The sequence below is a fragment of the Lasioglossum baleicum genome, chromosome 7, assembly GCF_051020765.1.
Source record: "Lasioglossum baleicum chromosome 7, iyLasBale1, whole genome shotgun sequence".
Taxonomy (NCBI): Eukaryota; Metazoa; Arthropoda; class Insecta; order Hymenoptera; family Halictidae; genus Lasioglossum; species Lasioglossum baleicum.
This window is the reverse complement of record NC_134935.1, coordinates 3,532,608-3,548,392: the sequence shown is the minus strand read 5'-3', so window position 1 is coordinate 3,548,392 and position 15,785 is coordinate 3,532,608. Positions and strand designations below refer to the sequence as shown.

The 15,785-nt window shown below is 35.6% G+C and overlaps 2 protein-coding genes across 2 annotated transcripts in view; both read right to left on the bottom strand.

Annotated features, from left to right (window-relative positions):
- Positions 1–583: 583 nt before the first annotated feature.
- Positions 584–13,370, bottom strand: LOC143210350 (hydrocephalus-inducing protein homolog). Its single transcript, XM_076427128.1, has 10 exons — positions 12,525–13,370; positions 12,292–12,427; positions 9,604–9,894; positions 7,323–7,538; positions 7,127–7,240; positions 6,807–7,040; positions 3,681–3,908; positions 3,442–3,587; positions 1,124–1,307; positions 584–1,054 (listed from the first exon to the last, which is right to left on the bottom strand). Exons 1-10 carry the CDS (start codon positions 13,031–13,033, stop codon positions 905–907), a joined length of 2,208 nt encoding a protein of 735 aa, XP_076283243.1. The 5' UTR covers positions 13,034–13,370; the 3' UTR covers positions 584–904.
- A 267-nt stretch (positions 13,371–13,637) lies between these two features.
- The window catches only part of LOC143210501 (hydrocephalus-inducing protein), a 34,595-nt gene continuing 32,447 nt past the window's right edge, over positions 13,638–15,785 (bottom strand). The window contains exon 24 of the mRNA XM_076427391.1: positions 13,638–15,259. Within this exon, the coding sequence (XP_076283506.1) occupies positions 15,016–15,259 (244 nt within the window). The 3' untranslated portion in view covers positions 13,638–15,015. The remainder of the gene's footprint in view (positions 15,260–15,785) is intronic.

Here is a 15,785-nt window from a genome sequence, read left to right as displayed (position 1 = left end):
GTAGATTCGTATAAGTTGAAAATCGGTCAAAAGTTGCTCGATATTGTTTAAACTTTCTTTCTTTGAACGATCGTGTACATCGATGAGTACAGGAGATATTTACACGAAATAAACAGTAAAATAAACACATTAGATGTGAAACTTCGTGATTTCGTTAAAAAAATTCTACATGAAAATGCAATTTTTATATATTGTTGTAAATAGACTGCAAATTTTTATGTATTTATGTACACAATGTACATAAATGTGTACATTTTTATGTATACAGAGTGTCCTAAAATTCGTGAACTTCCCGAAAGGGGGTGGTTCCTGAGACCATGTCAAGCGACATTTTCCTTTGCAAAAATGACCGCCTCGGCTTTGTTTAGGAGTTATTAACGAAAAACACGGACCAATCAGAGCACGACCTAGACGCGAGTTGGCACAGTCGACTCGGCGGCGCGCTAACTGTCGATTGGCCGACTGTGGCAACTCGCGTCTAGGTCGCGCTCTGATTGGTCCGTGTCTTTCGTTAATAACTCCTAAACAAAGTCGCGGATAACATTTTTGCAAAGGAAAATGTCGCTTGAAATGGTCTCGGGAACCACCCCCTTTCGGGAAGTTCACGAATTTTGGGACACCCTGTATAATGTACATAAATGTGTACATTGTGTACTTACATGGTAAGTACACAATTTGAAATATTTTCAAGAAACCGAACATCCTAACTAAAATGAATACGACATATGTATATTTGATTTTTATCACAAGGTTCGCCTATTCCGACTTTTCTAAAATAATTGATCAAACAGGAAGTTTGCATAAAGTTCCACAGGTCAATTATGAATAATGTATTTCTACTTCTCTTTCTTTCGGAAATAATTGTTCCATTTCATTTTATAGAATTGTGTATTTGATCTTCTCTTCACTCGAAAATTCCTCTGAGATAGTACACCCAATTAATGTTAGAAAGACCATGACCAGTGCAATATATTACAAGCTTTCCTGTAACCGGATACTGCTCTTCCGTACTGTTCTCTTCTTCACCAAGAAGCCTCACATTGACATCGATATACTTAAAAAGAACGTTTAAAAGATCAACAAAATGTCTAAAACCAGGTATAAACATTACCGAAAAACATACTTTTTTGTAATCCAGTGAAGCAGATTGCTTATCCAAGGCAAAAATTGCAGGAGCGTCGACAAAAAACTCGAAAGTTTTGGTTTCTTTAAAAACGTTCTTGAAGCGAATCGAAACCGGCGACTTTTGGGTGACGATGTAAGGTCCGGAGGGTTTTGGTAATGAGGAACCACCTATCAAAGGGAACCTAGCCACACGGAGCAGAAGATTATTAAATATTTTTTTCAATTTTTCTTTTTAAGGGGGTATTCTTCTTTATCATTTACAAACAATTTGTACTTTATACTTAAGTATAAGTGTGTAGAATATGCGTACAAAAGGATTTGTTTGAATCCGTAAAATTAACGTTATATTGGGTTGGAATGAAAGTTCGTAGCGTTTGTAAATAAAAAATTGAAAGCTAAAATTCAGATATTTATTCATGGAGAGATTTACTCAATAACATATTTTCCATTCTGTTCTATTACTTTCTAGCATTTTCGAGGTAACTTCTCGTGTTATTGAATAAACATATGAATAAATACCTTAATTTCACCTTGGACTCTTAATTTGAAAATGCTACGGACCTTTTTTTCAACCCAATGTATATTTATCTACAGATAAAGATTATCTTTGATCTCATCGTATAGATGAAGGCATCTTAAATTACACGTTACAGAGAGCATATGATAATAACATGATTGAAAATAAATATGAATGCATAGAATTACACAGTATCTTTTTGAAATACAGGGTGTCCCAAAAATGGTGTACTTGCTTGAAAGAAGCGATTCCTAAAGTCATTTGAAGTAACTTTTTTTTCGTTGCGAAAATATTCTCCGCGGCTTTGTGAAGTTACTAACGAAAAACGTAGACGCGCTCTGATTGGCCCGTGTTTTTCTTTACCACTAGAACTACCACACCCATCAAAATAACTGGTTTTGGAATTTCATTTTAAAATTCTTACTTCATATTACATTTTCTTCCGCAATGATGTGATAATCTCTCAAATACAAATGATTCAACTAAGTTAGCAAGAAGTTCGAATGTTTATCAATGGTCGTATAATCTAAAAAATTCATAAGATAGGTCTGGGTTAGGTTTTACACTCTTAAGAGCCGCTGAGTGGTCGTCAATGCGTCTCGTGCAACGCGACTCGCCGCGGAACGCGAAACTGCGTGTCACGCGACGCTTTAAACCATCATAATTTCCAAAAGTCGACGAGTATGGACGCGAAATTTGCAGGATTTTTTAGAGGAGACGTTGCTGAAAATGTTTCACTTTGTTAGAGCATGTACATTTGTATACATTTTAACTTATCAAAGATGAAAAACTTTAACGATTTCCCTTAGTTGATTAAGTATATTTTTTATAACAAAAAGATTATGAACATTAATGTTTAGTTCCTGGTGCGTTCTTAACATAGATATACATTCTTTATATACAAAAAACTTGGGCACTTAATCTTCAGTAGGTTTTCCAGGACACCGTTATGAAGAAAGGGAATTTTTTCGGTGATAAATCGTATCTGAAAAAGTTTGATCTTTGAACGCTTATTGTAACGAGAGTTTTTAATAACTTTAATTAATATTATCGTTTTCGAATGTAATGGACATTTAATAAACATTGTAGATTCGTTAAAAATCGATATGAGGACTTTGATTTTTTAGCTCATGAACACGCCGTCGCCGGCACAGTTCAAAGAATGTCCTATACGTTGTTCTTCGTTGCGTTCGAAACTTTCATCGTCGATTAAATGCACTAAATACAGTTGAAATTATATCGTGTTTGGTCTTGTTTTAATCAGAAAAATGCCAGAAATAAGTTAGTGAAAATCCCATAAAAAAATGAAAATTAAGAAGTTTGAACATTCGATTCATGGTGTCAATGTAGTGGCGTTCACACCGATATTCCCGAGCCGACATCAATAATCGCCGGCCTGCGGCGAGGCGCGACGTTGTCCGGTAGTGGAGTGGGTAGGCACTGGACAGTGATCGCACAGGCGACCCCGGAAAGTAAATGAGGATTTACTGTATTACGTATTTTTTAAATACCAGTCATGTTGACTGGTTTCGATAGAAATAGCTTTGTCTTAACTGTCAGTAGTTCTAGTGTTAATAACTCTGTAACGAGGCAGCGAAGAACATTTTTGTGAAGGAAAAAGTTACTTTAAAGGACCTCAGGAAGGCCCTTTCATGGAAGTACAACATTTATGGGACAGCCTGTACATTCAAACATGTATACAAAACAATAAATTCCTTATACTATTCTCTCTCAGAAGTCAACTAAAAACGACACGTACAATAAAAAATAGCTCTTAAAACAGAAAATGATACCCATACACAAATATTCCTGCGAGTGTAGACGAGGCGGTTAACGTGGCGGCCACATTTTCGGTACAGTAAGGCTCGTAAGTGACTTCTATCGTTCCAGTACTTGATTCTGCTACTTCGATGTGTTTTGGACTCGCGAAACAATCGTTGTCCACCTATAAAGCATCCGTGGCTGGCATTTAATCGCAAAAGATAAAAGGAATCTCTTCCGTTTCGTTGGGATAAGTATAGTTTCGTGCACGACGTACTTCAATCGTAAATACGGCTTTGTGGGTGGTGCCATTCATCACCGGAAGCGGAAACGTGCAAGTGGTCCCAAGTATAGCATTCACACGGGTCACTTTTTCCGGACTCGCAGCCACGGCTTTCAATTTTAATTCGTACGGAAAATGGCCGAGCTCTTGACAGTAAATGTCGAGCTTGACGACCGTCTCTTCGGTTTGCAACAACGGATGATATTGCACGGTTACGTGTGCCTATAATTTCATACTAGGTCACTTAAATTCGCGATGTTTCGTAACATATCAACTACCGGCAACCATTCAGCAATTGAAAAACATCTAGCCAAGAATTAGCTTTTCTAATAGGAACTGCAATTTTGGTCGTGGACCAACAAATTGAACCTAGAGATAATCAATTCTTCAGGATGATTATTTTACCCTTAGCACTCGAGTGGCAACTCAGAGTCACCATTAAAAATTGCTGTGCCGTTATTCAAAATATTGTTTACATTGTTAAATATATGTGTTGGTAGCTAATCACTAGGTATTATATCAATTTCATATTCACAAAAAAATATTATATAGAATGGAATTATTCTAGGTCGGAAGAAACGATTCATTTTCGAGTTAACTCTTTACCTACCGGAAGCCTATTAATAGAATTTTCAATAATTGTGCTGTACCAAAATAAAGCATAGAAATTTTATTTCACATTGCAATCTTAAATAAAACTATTAGATGACGTTGTTCAGCGTGACTTGTTAGTTCACAATGAAAATTGCTGTTGCTATTGAAGGTTTCATTAAAAAGTCTTTAGCTATGTGCCGTAGATTTTTCAAAATTATCTATTAATACGGTCCAACTTCAACTTTTTTTTTATTTCGATTTCCACTATGCGATTCGTATAGAGTTTTCCGCGCTGATTCCAAATCTGTCCTTAATTTTTCTCCTAGACGTATAGTTTTTGAGAAAATTGAGTTTTAAAAAAGACGTATTTTTCAACTTTGAACAAATATTGTGATGTTATTATAAAAGATATTGAATTGTTCTTTACAGCAAAAGATTCTGTAGACTTTCCCGAATACAGTGATATCCAATATTAAGACATTATGACTGTTTAAACATGTTTTAAACATGTGTAAAGAACAATTCAATATCTTTTATAATAACATCACAATATTTGTTCAAAGTTGAAAAATATGTCTTTTTTAAAAATTCAATTTTCTCAAAAACTGTACGTCTAGGAGAAAAATTAAGGACAGATTTGGAATCAGCGCGAAAAATCTATAAAAATCGCATAGTGGAAATCGAAATACTTTTTGGCTGTTGGACAGCGTATTTAAACAACCCATTAAATAGGCTTTCTACTGCTAAAGTGTTAAGGATAGATTCTCTTTTGAGTAATAAGTTTAAAAACCCTATTAAATCGACTTTTTAGAGCTAAAGTGTTAAGGATAGATTCTTAGGTAATAAATTTTACATAAAAAAAGTCAATTTCCCTCTTTTATAAATAAAAATTCAAAATTTGAAGAATGATTCTAATAGTTCTTCTCTTTCGGGTTAATATCTGCGCAGATGTTCATTAAAATGTCTCCAGCAAATATGCGGAGGACCATCGCAACAGAAATTGAATGGTTCTACAAGATTATATAAAAATTCATATACAGCGAGTGTAAAAAATATTCGTACACCCTTTAAAATAGAATAACTTTTTTATAATTGTACCAAACGACCTGATTTTTATAATCAATTAGAAGTTTATGAAATGATATGCAAAAAATATTTTCCAAAAATTATTATTTACAAGGTTACATGCAAAAATAAAAAAGGCATTTTTCAAAACTTTTTTAGTTGAGCCCTTAAAGAGAATTTAAAATATATGTTTTGTAGATCTATGTTAGTTATACATACATTCTGTCAAAAAAGGACCGGGAATGAAACACAAAATATGTATTATTCATCCAAATTTATTGTATCGCCTTCAAAGTAGGCCCCTTTCGAAATAATACACTTATGCCAACGAATAACCCAATCATCAAAACATTTTTTAAACGCATTTTTTGGAATCAACTTCAGTACTCGCCGCGAATTCTCTTTTATGTCATCTATCGACTGAAAACGGGTGTCTCGAAGTGGTAATTTGAGTTTTGGAAAAAGAAAAAAGTCGGCCGGAGCCATATCAGGGGAATACGGTGGCTGCTCGATAAGATTTGTTGAGTTTTTGGCCAGAAATTCGTTCACAATGATAGCCTTGTGAGATGGTGCGTTATCGTGGTACAAAATGAATGAGTTTTCTTTCCACAGATCTGGTCTTTTTCGACGAATTTGCTCTCTCAAATGCCGCATAACGCTCAGATAATATTCTTTATTTACTGTCTCACTTTGTGGCAAGAATTCCGAGTGCACAACACCGCGGTAATCGAAAAAAATTACAGATTCTTCGTTCGATATTTTTATCCATTGTAAAAATCGCAAAACACACTTGAGATGAACTGACAAAATGACGCACTGTAAACAAACTGAATGACAAGTGACGCTCAAACTCCGCGTGAGTATAGTGGACAGTTGTGCCAACTTAGCGACAAAAAGAATTTCAACAATCCCTTTAAGCGGGCTTTTTAAATGATTGATTCCAGGTACTTTCTTGACAGAATGTATACTGAAAATTTCATCGAAATCGCAGGAAAAAACGACACGCATCGAAAGACGTACGATTCTGTGGATTTTAAGCAGAAATGGATCAAAAGTAAAACTACGATTTTCACAATTTTTAACCGCTTGTAGCTCATGTGTATGGTAATCGATTTCGATGAAATTTTTAGCATGTGTGTAATTACTATAGATCTACAAAACATATATTTTAAATTTTCTTTAAGGGCCCAAACAAAAAAGTTTTAAAAAATGCCTTTTTTATTTTTGCATGTAACCTTGTAAATTATAATTATTTGGAAAATCTTTTTTTGCATATCATTTCGTAAACGAATGCTTCTAATTGATTATAAAAAATCAGGTCGTTTGTTATAATTATAAAAAAGTTATTCTATCTTAAAGGGCGAACGAATACTTTTTACACTCACTGTTTATAGTATATGTATATGTACATATACATATATACTTAATATGATCTTAATAAAATTCTATAAAACGACTTACGTCTGCACATGGCTGCACGACTTTCGGCGCACCTTCGATCGTGACGTAAGGATCCAGACACTCTGCAGTATAAACGATCGAGCTGTGATCCAGGGGATTTTCCAGCGTCAAATTGTGACACACTCGGGTCCGTACCGAGGTCGACAATTTGATAGATTCCAGCACGTCCGGTTCCGTCACGTTGTACTCGATTTCGTAAAACTGATACTCGTTGTCCTCGTTGGTGAACGTTACCTGTGTCCATTGAGCGAAACAAAACATTTCAACCCTCCGAGAACGCGCTTTGTCGAAGTAGAACGTTCGACAACTGAAAAAGGTACCTTGAAATGAAAGTTGTATTCCTCGAAAGAGTGGAATGTTGCGCGGTAGTCGCGATACTTATTGGGCGGAACATCGATTCTCTCATTGCCGGAGAAATTGAAGATCGGGATCCGCTGCAACAAAACGGCAAGACTCACCCAATAATTGAAAATAAAATGAAGCGTTAGAGTAGAGGATGCTACTTCGAAGTGTCACCTGTATTTGTATCGGGTTGGTAAGCAGTGGCTCAATTTTACAGTAAAATCGTTGCTGTTTGTCGAGCCAATTATGAACAGGCAACAGTTCGATGTACTTTGTTTTAGCAGGGAATTGTCGATGAATTTTGGTCACAGCTTCCGGTGGCAAGCTGCTGCCACGAAGAGAGTACATCAACGGTGTTCTTTCGTCTGGAAATTTAATCAAGAGTGTGCCCTGTAAAGGATAAGAAAATAAAAATTATTAATCACGTTGCATATCAGCAGTCTTTCCTATGGTTTGACTACAATGATCTGTTTGCTCTTCAAAGTATCCAACATTGTGTATCATTCTAGTTGAGTACTACTGTTTATCCGGCACTAACAATAATACAGTAAAGTCAAAATCTAAGCCGATTCTCAGTTCTGTACTGTGACATACAGTGGATACAAAAGTAAGTTAATACTCATATTTTCAATAATGAAATCACGATAACAGTAATATTTATTCACTTATAAAAATAAACAAGTTGATTACATATTTAATGGTAATGTTGAAAACAAAATTTATCACGATTATCACAGTGATCTGAAGATTTATCAAGATATTGATCTGTCTATACTAAATATACAAAATTTGGTGTGTGCCAAAAGTAAGTTAAAGTATCGTTGAATAACACTGTCCAACACCAAATTTGTTTCACAATTACATTGTGATGGCGGTACTTATAGAGTTTTATGCGCTGATTCCGAATCTGTCCTTAATTTTTCTCCTAGACGAACAGTTCTTGAGAAACATGACTTTGAAAAAAAATATATTTTTCAACTTTAAACAAATATTGTGATGGTATTATAAAAGATATTGAATTGTTCTTTGCAGCAAAAGATTCTGTAGACTTTCCCGAATACAGTGACATCTAATACTAATACATTATGAATGTTTAAACATGTTTAAACAATCATTAAAGACGGAGAGACACCACTTTTGACGCAACTTTTCAGGATATTTTTGAATTTATCTCAAAAAACAAGGGTTCAGCGGAAAATCGAACTATACCACGCGATACAGCAGACTTTCATCTTGAGAAATCAGCTTTTGAAGTGTGCAACTATGACGTTTTTTTCGAACCACAAAACAAAATATCTTCGCCCGGCATAAGTTGCCGCCAGTGGCGCTCACCACCAGCGCGATCTCAACATAAATTGGCAAACTCATGCTGGGTGAAGATATTTTGCTTTCTGGTTCGGGAAAAAACGTCATAGTTGGTATAGTTCGATTTTCCGCTGAACCCTTGTTTTTTGAGATAAATTAAAAAATATCCTGAAAAGTTGCTGCAAAAGTGGTGTCTCTCCGTCTTTAATGATTGATTAAACATGTTTAAACATTCATAATGTATTAGTATCAGATATGACTGTATTCGGGAAAGTCTACACAATCTTTTGCTGCAAAAAACAATTCAATATCTTTTATAATACCATCACAATATTTGTCTAAAGTTGAAAAATATATTTTTTTTCAAAGTCATGTTTCTCAAGAACTGTTCGTCTAGGTCTAGGAGAAAAATTAAGGACAGATTCGGAATCAGCGCATAAGACTCTATAAGTACACACTGTGATAATCGTGATAAATTTTGTTTTCAACATTACCATTAAATATGTAATCAGCTTGTTTGTTTTTATAAGTGAATAAATATTACTGTTATTGTGATTTCATTATTGAAAATATGAGTATTAACTTATACTTTTGTTATCCACGCGGATACTATTTTTTGTGGCATTTTTAACTCTCAGAGATGGACTTGCCCCATTTTCGGGGCAAGTGCCTGCTAGTTGACACTCTGTACAATATCCTATCAAAATGATAATTTTCAAGTAAAATTAGAATCCTACATAATACTAATTCATTAGTAATAACTGTAGCAAGAGTTTGATACCAAGAACGTTAAGTTTTTACATACCAGACTGAAAATACGTCAGTTTAAAGTTCTACTTTGCAAAAACTAGGGCGGTTTACTCCACTCCACCTTAATTCTTTTTTTATAACGGTATTTTACAAGCCCTAAAAATGGCAAAACGATTTAAAATCTCTGAATTGTTGCACAAAGTAAACGGTATTTCACTGAAACGCTCTCACATCGAGAATAGCGAATTGTATGAGCAAATGAGCATGAAGAAACTGATTAGCGAAAGTAAACATTCATCATGGCTCTCGAGACGCCGCGCCGTTGACAATTTGTGAATCGGCCATTGACGAGTCAACATGCTAAATATTGAAATGCACAAAATGAATTAGAATAAATTACCGTATGCTGAGTATCCTCGGTGTTCATCATTGTAGGCGTATAAGTGACCATGCAATAACCCACATCTTTCGCTGGAACGTGAAAAGATTCTTCAACGGAGAAGTAGTCGCCGGTCACTTCGGAAAACAACTTCCAAGGTAACTTTGTATTGTTATTAATATTCACGGCCCGTGTTTGTTGCTGACGAACCACCGACACGAAAGCGATAGTCTCGATTGGTTCGGGCAGTTTGCAGCAGCCTCCGGTGACTTTTATCTTAAGGGATTCGTACTTTTCGATTTCTACTGTCGCCTGAAAGTTTCGAATTACCAAACATCTGTCATATTTCATTCATTTTTTCGAACGTTCCAAATTTATTTTGAAAATTATCAGCGTAAGATGTAATCCAACTATCCAACGCGATAAGCTGAATCTTCATACGAAAATAATCTTCATACGCAAAAAACTACTACGTGAAGTTTGATAACAAATGGAATTAATATTGCACTCCCATGTAATACCTCTTTTATTGCAGAACGTATTTTTATGTTTCCAATAGCGTATGACGATGATTTAATATTATTTACGAATGAAAAAATTGCTGCAACAAAAAGGCAGCTGCACTTTCGAGTAATTTGAGTAAACCAATAAAAGGCAATTAGAAATAAAATACTGTTCCAAACGTACTACGAATTTATGGTCAACTCATATTCGTGTTGATACAGTTTTACATTCTATGTATACAGGGCGAGTCTCGTAACGTGACGATCTCAAATAACTCGTAAGTTAGTTGTTGTACGAAAAAATGTTTCGAACAAAAGTATATTATTGTAATGTCATTATATAATTTGTACATAAAAACAAATTCTATTTTGCTTGTGATATCACAATATACATAAGAATAATTACAAGTGACAAAATTGTTCTAAACAGGGACCAAAAATAACAGTTATTCTAAAATTTTCTATGATAAAAATTTACTTTAAGATAATGTACAGAAAATATAAAGGAAAAAATTCGAAGAACAAAATGATTAAAAAATGTCAAGTTTTATACTTTTTGGTTACAAATAACAGTTAATAGTGTTCAAAAAATTGGATCCTCCTTGATAACTGTTATCCATGATGAAAAACTGTTTCGATTGCTCATAACAGTTACCGATGAGAGAAGTTCATTTCGATCACTCATAACAGTTATCAATGAGAGAAATTTATTTTGATCGCTCATAACAGTTATCGACGAGAGAAATTTATTTTGAGCGCTCATAACAGTTATCGATGAGAGAAATTTATTTCGATCGCTCATAACAGTTATCGGTGATCGAATTTCTTTTCACGTGTTCATAATAATTATTGATGAGAAAATTCATTTTGGTTATTTAATTATTGAGTTACTATTGCTATTACATACTATTATATTATTGAGTTACTGGGTTACTATTTTTCGGATGGAGCAAGGCTGTGAAATTCATTGAGAAGGTTTTCGTACAACAAGACGAATCAACAGACCATAAGATCAACACAAAATCTGTTTTTGTTTGTTACATTAAATTTTGATTGTAGTAATTAATTTTACAAATAAAAAATTTATGAAATAATTGATTGTCTACCATTTGAAGGTTATACTATTTAATAATAACTATTATAAATTTCCTTTATCAATAACTGTTATGGGCGGTCGAAATAAATTTATCTCAATCTCAAGGAATAACTGAAATAAATTTCTCTTATCGATAACTGTTATGACCGATCGAAATAAATTTCTCTCATCGACAACTATTATGAGCGCGATCGAAATAAATTTTTTTCATTGATAACTGTTATAAGTAGACTGCGGATGTTCGTGCAATTTTTAATATTTGCAGGCAAATTTCAAGTAAGTGGACAGAAATAATATTTTATTTTCAGTGATAGTAGCCTTTATAGATCTGAAATAAATAAAAGTCTTATTGAAGTCTGTGGAATTTTATATTTTAGCATTTTTTGAAAATGTTTTGAAGCCATAAATGTATAAATATCCGCAGTCTAGTTATAAGTGATCGAAATGAATTTCTCTCAACGATAACATTTACCAACAAGAGAACAAATTTTCGCTTACTTATAATCCTTATCTGTAACCAATACGATTTTAGTCGATGAAATATGTGTCAAATATCCTATGACTTTTTTTCTTTTTGGTTATAACAGTTATGGTCCCTGGATCTAAATATTTTTCCTACTAACTTAAACCACGTTTTGTAGAGAAAAAGGAAGTGTCCACATACTTTTGAGCGGTAGTGTAGGTGGCAATAGTTAATGGGTCGTCCTGTATACTTCTAATCTCCCATTTTTTGTCGTAAAAATGCATTCAATTTGCAGTTCTAGGGAACATGAACGATAGCTCGCAGTTGTGCGGCAAGTATTAGGTCGGAAATAAAATTCTTGCGGTTGTTATTATAAAATCAAAATAACAAAAACCGTAAGAACTTTCTCTCCGACGTAATTCAATTCAGTCTTAAATCAATCTCATGATGTGGATTGAGGAACTTTCCCGGCAAATAAATAAGCAAACGCAAACAGAGGCGAGGGACGGCAAGTTCCGCCGGCTTCCCTGATTAACAGGTTAATTAATTGGAAAGTGGATGGGATTCGCAAGAGATGTGGACACTGTAATTAAAAGATTGCTCGAAATATTTGTCCGCCGGAACGGGAAACGGGGTCGTCCACTCACCACACCCTCAATTAAACTGCACTGCCGACAGGGTTGGAACTTGATAACGAAGTTGACATCCATTCCGGGGGAGCAATAGCCAGACACGGGGCTGATCGTAAAATCTGCCGGCAATTTCGTCGTGTTCCATTTGAATCTAAATGAATTATTGTGTGCGTTAACTGTGTCCCGATTGCCCGATCGTGTCTATCTTTCTGTCGCGCGGCATGAACGTCCGGCAACAGTCGACGAACCTTGCGCCTATGTCCCCGGTGTTCATCAGGATCATCTTGGACTGCCTGGTGCAGCCCGCGACGATCGTTCCGAACGAAAATAGGCTGCCGTTCAGTCGAAATTCCATTCCGACGCAGCTTGCGTGCACCATAAACAGCGGAAGTATGATCGAAGACATTTGAATGCCCACTTTCCTTGTGAATTTCGGCGCTCTGTGCACAGGCTTGTATCTCACAGTCACGTCGACTTTCTTGTTCGGGTGCAGAGTAATCGAAGCCGGTTCGATCTGCAGAATCTCCGTGAGCCTCCCCTCTTTGGTCTGCAGCTCCGTATCGTCGGTCCAGGAACGTTTTGTCTCCACGATTGAAGCTTTCTCCATGTCCTGTTTGAATCTCTCGTGCTCATTCGTCGTGCAAGCTTTCCCCCGCTCCCGATACTTCTCGTAAGCGGACAGATACTTCGTCAGACCGAACCTCGCGTCCACCGCTGCCAAACCCTCGTTCAACACCGCGATCTTCTTCACTACCATTTTACCCACGGGGACGGCGTTCAGATCGATCAACTTGTCTCGCGGATTCACCAGTCGAATCTGAAAAGCACGTTTCGTAATAACAGCGATATCTAACACGTTTTTTTACCTCTACGCAGGGCTTGAAATGGCCCCGAAAATAACTGTTTGAAACTGTTACATTTCGGGCTTGATTGATACAGTTATGATGGACCGATACTGGATAAACTTCCGAAAGCGACAACCCTCCGATTTTTCTTATACTCTGGACTCTTACGTACTTTAACGTGCTGATTACAAATATGATAGTGAAAACTGGCGCAAATTTTATTGTGGAAACCGTTAAGAAACCATAAAAATCATAGTTTTTCCCATTTATTTCCGTAAATAATGGTAATTTTTGAAAAATACTTCAAATAAAAGTTGACGGTATCATTGAAATACACATTTTATGTCGTATTTATTTTTGTCATAAAGACAATCGTTTTTGAGAAAAACGATATTAAATGTTCAAGACTTCATATCACTCGTATAACCTGGATTTTCGTCTGCGTGGCCCTCTCCGCCCCCACCACCACCTAATCCAAACTAATTCTGATCGCATAATCTTTGCATTCTATATAGCCGTCATACAGAATTTGAACTAAATAGTAATGGATAAATCATGCGATCATTGAAATCGAGGGTGGCTCCGTATAAGTGATTACCTATCATTTTTCTCAGAAAGTATTATCTTTATGACAAAAATCAATACAACATAAAATGTGTATTTTGATGATGTCTACAACTTTTATCTGAAGTATTTTCCAAAATTCCTATTATTTACGGAAGTAAATAAAAAAACTATATTTAAAAAAAATGTTTGACAGAGTTAATTTGACCCCCGTCGAGTTATTTTAGGTCATAACAGCAAAAATATAGATTTACGTAAAAAATGTATGTAACCTTTTTTGTAGAGCTTTTTATGCGTGTCATTTTTTGTTTGAAACTTTTTTCTCAAGTAACAAAAATCAGATTGCAACACTGTATGTCCCCCTAGGAACCATACAACATTTGTTTGAACATTGTTTTTGTACAACAAATAACTTACGAGTTATTTGAGATCGTCACGTTACGAGACTCACCCTGTATATGAGAATACAATACATATATGTACCTTCAAACTAGGTTGAGGTTACCAAAAAATGATTTCATTAGTTTTGTTCACAAAAATCTAAATATTTCTTGCAAAACCCTGAGGCCGTAGACTTTTGAGACTAGATTTGAAATCAGCGTGAAAAAATCTACTAGAAATTATGTTTTGTCAAAAATCAATTTTCTCCGCGCGTGGTACCGGATAAACCACAATTTTCTTGAAATTGTGCAAGTTTAACGACTTTTTTCAAGACTACAAGACGTTCGTACAATAAAGTCTCTATTTTTCCCATATTCTGCAATGTTTCAGCTTTAATTATAAAAAAAAGTCATCGCTCTATTTCATTTCTATCGAAAGTTCTTTGATTTTGACACAGAATTCATCGGTTTGTCCCACTGTGCGGCGTCAGCCGGCAGTGGAGTGGGTAGGCAATGTATAAATTCTGGGTAGAACGTTGCAGAAAAATATCGCGACTTGACTGTAGTTATCATGGTTGAATTTTCCTCGCATCTTCTGCATTCTGCGAGATAATTACAACGTTCCTCCACTACTGCTAGTTTCTAAGTTCGAAAGCTATTTAAGTGTGTAGTCGCTCATGTAAGAACTTTTCTCTACCGAAGTTTCGCGCGAATCGACAACTATCACTCGCATACGTTCCCCAATGGGGGGACAAGTTAGCCCTATTATCTCATGCTCTTTTTTTCTCTGTTCACGCGAACTGCCTCAGCAGCTTTCACTTCGATTCTCCCTTAGCATTTTTCAGAAGCTGAATTGTTTAAGTTTTCTTCAGCAAAGTTCCTCCTCCTCGGAGGAGGAAGAGGAGGTTAAGTCGTCGTTTCAAGGTTCGCCTACCGTTCCCACCGAAGTTTTAACAACTCGATCGTTGGACTTCGCGATGAATACTTGCCCTGTAAGGTATTCCTTCGCCAGTAATAACTATTCTCTTCTCGTTCACCGAGTTGATTTTGAAGATTAAGCACTCGCGGTATTTGGTCTCCTTCAGGGGACGAAAAGTGACCGGTATAGTGATCGTTGACTGTGCAGCAACCGCTTCAGAAATTCGATTTAAGTCGACCGACAGATGCGGCTGATCCTCGAAATAACATTCGAGTCTGCATTGAAATTGTTTTCGATTAACAGCGTTCAAATTGTCAGTACTTTGCCGATTAGAACATGAGGTTGTCCTAAAAGTTCTCTTCGTTTATGTAAACCTTGCATGGCGGACGCTTTCGATGGTTTTATGGCAGCCAGGGTTAACTTTACCTAAATTCTTATTGTTTTTTACAGATTTTTAGACCTGCTTCTTTACTTGAAATGAACGTTAATCCATTATGCTTATTAGACCTAATATAAACAGCTGATAACTTAAACCGGTCTTTAGGAAACTCTGTCGAGCCAAAATCTATCCAAGGCCCGCCATTCGAGGGTTAATAGTCATCAAACGTGACTTTTAGTTTAAACATTGATGAAATTGTTTTGTTCTTTTATCTATTTTGCAGAGATTCATGGGACATTTTAATATCTGATAAAAAACTGAAATGAACTCTTAGAACAACTAAATTATTAGACTGCGGATTTTATGCATCTATAGCAACAATGGCTGGTGAACAAAATTGTGGAAACGTTAGATGAATTTAA

Excerpts from the sequence above, each read along its gene's own strand:
- LOC143210350 (XM_076427128.1), bottom strand. The coding sequence starts at position 13,033 with ATGGTAGTGAAGAAGATCGCGGTGTTGAACGAGGGTTTGGCAGCGGTG. Across the intron at positions 12,428-12,524 it reads ACCGGGGACATAGGCGCAAG|ATTCAAATGGAACACGACGA; the intron begins GTTCGTCGACTG and ends TAATTCATTTAG. Across the intron at positions 7,241-7,322 it reads CCAACCCGATACAAATACAG|CGGATCCCGATCTTCAATTT; the intron begins GTGACACTTCGA and ends GTTTTGTTGCAG.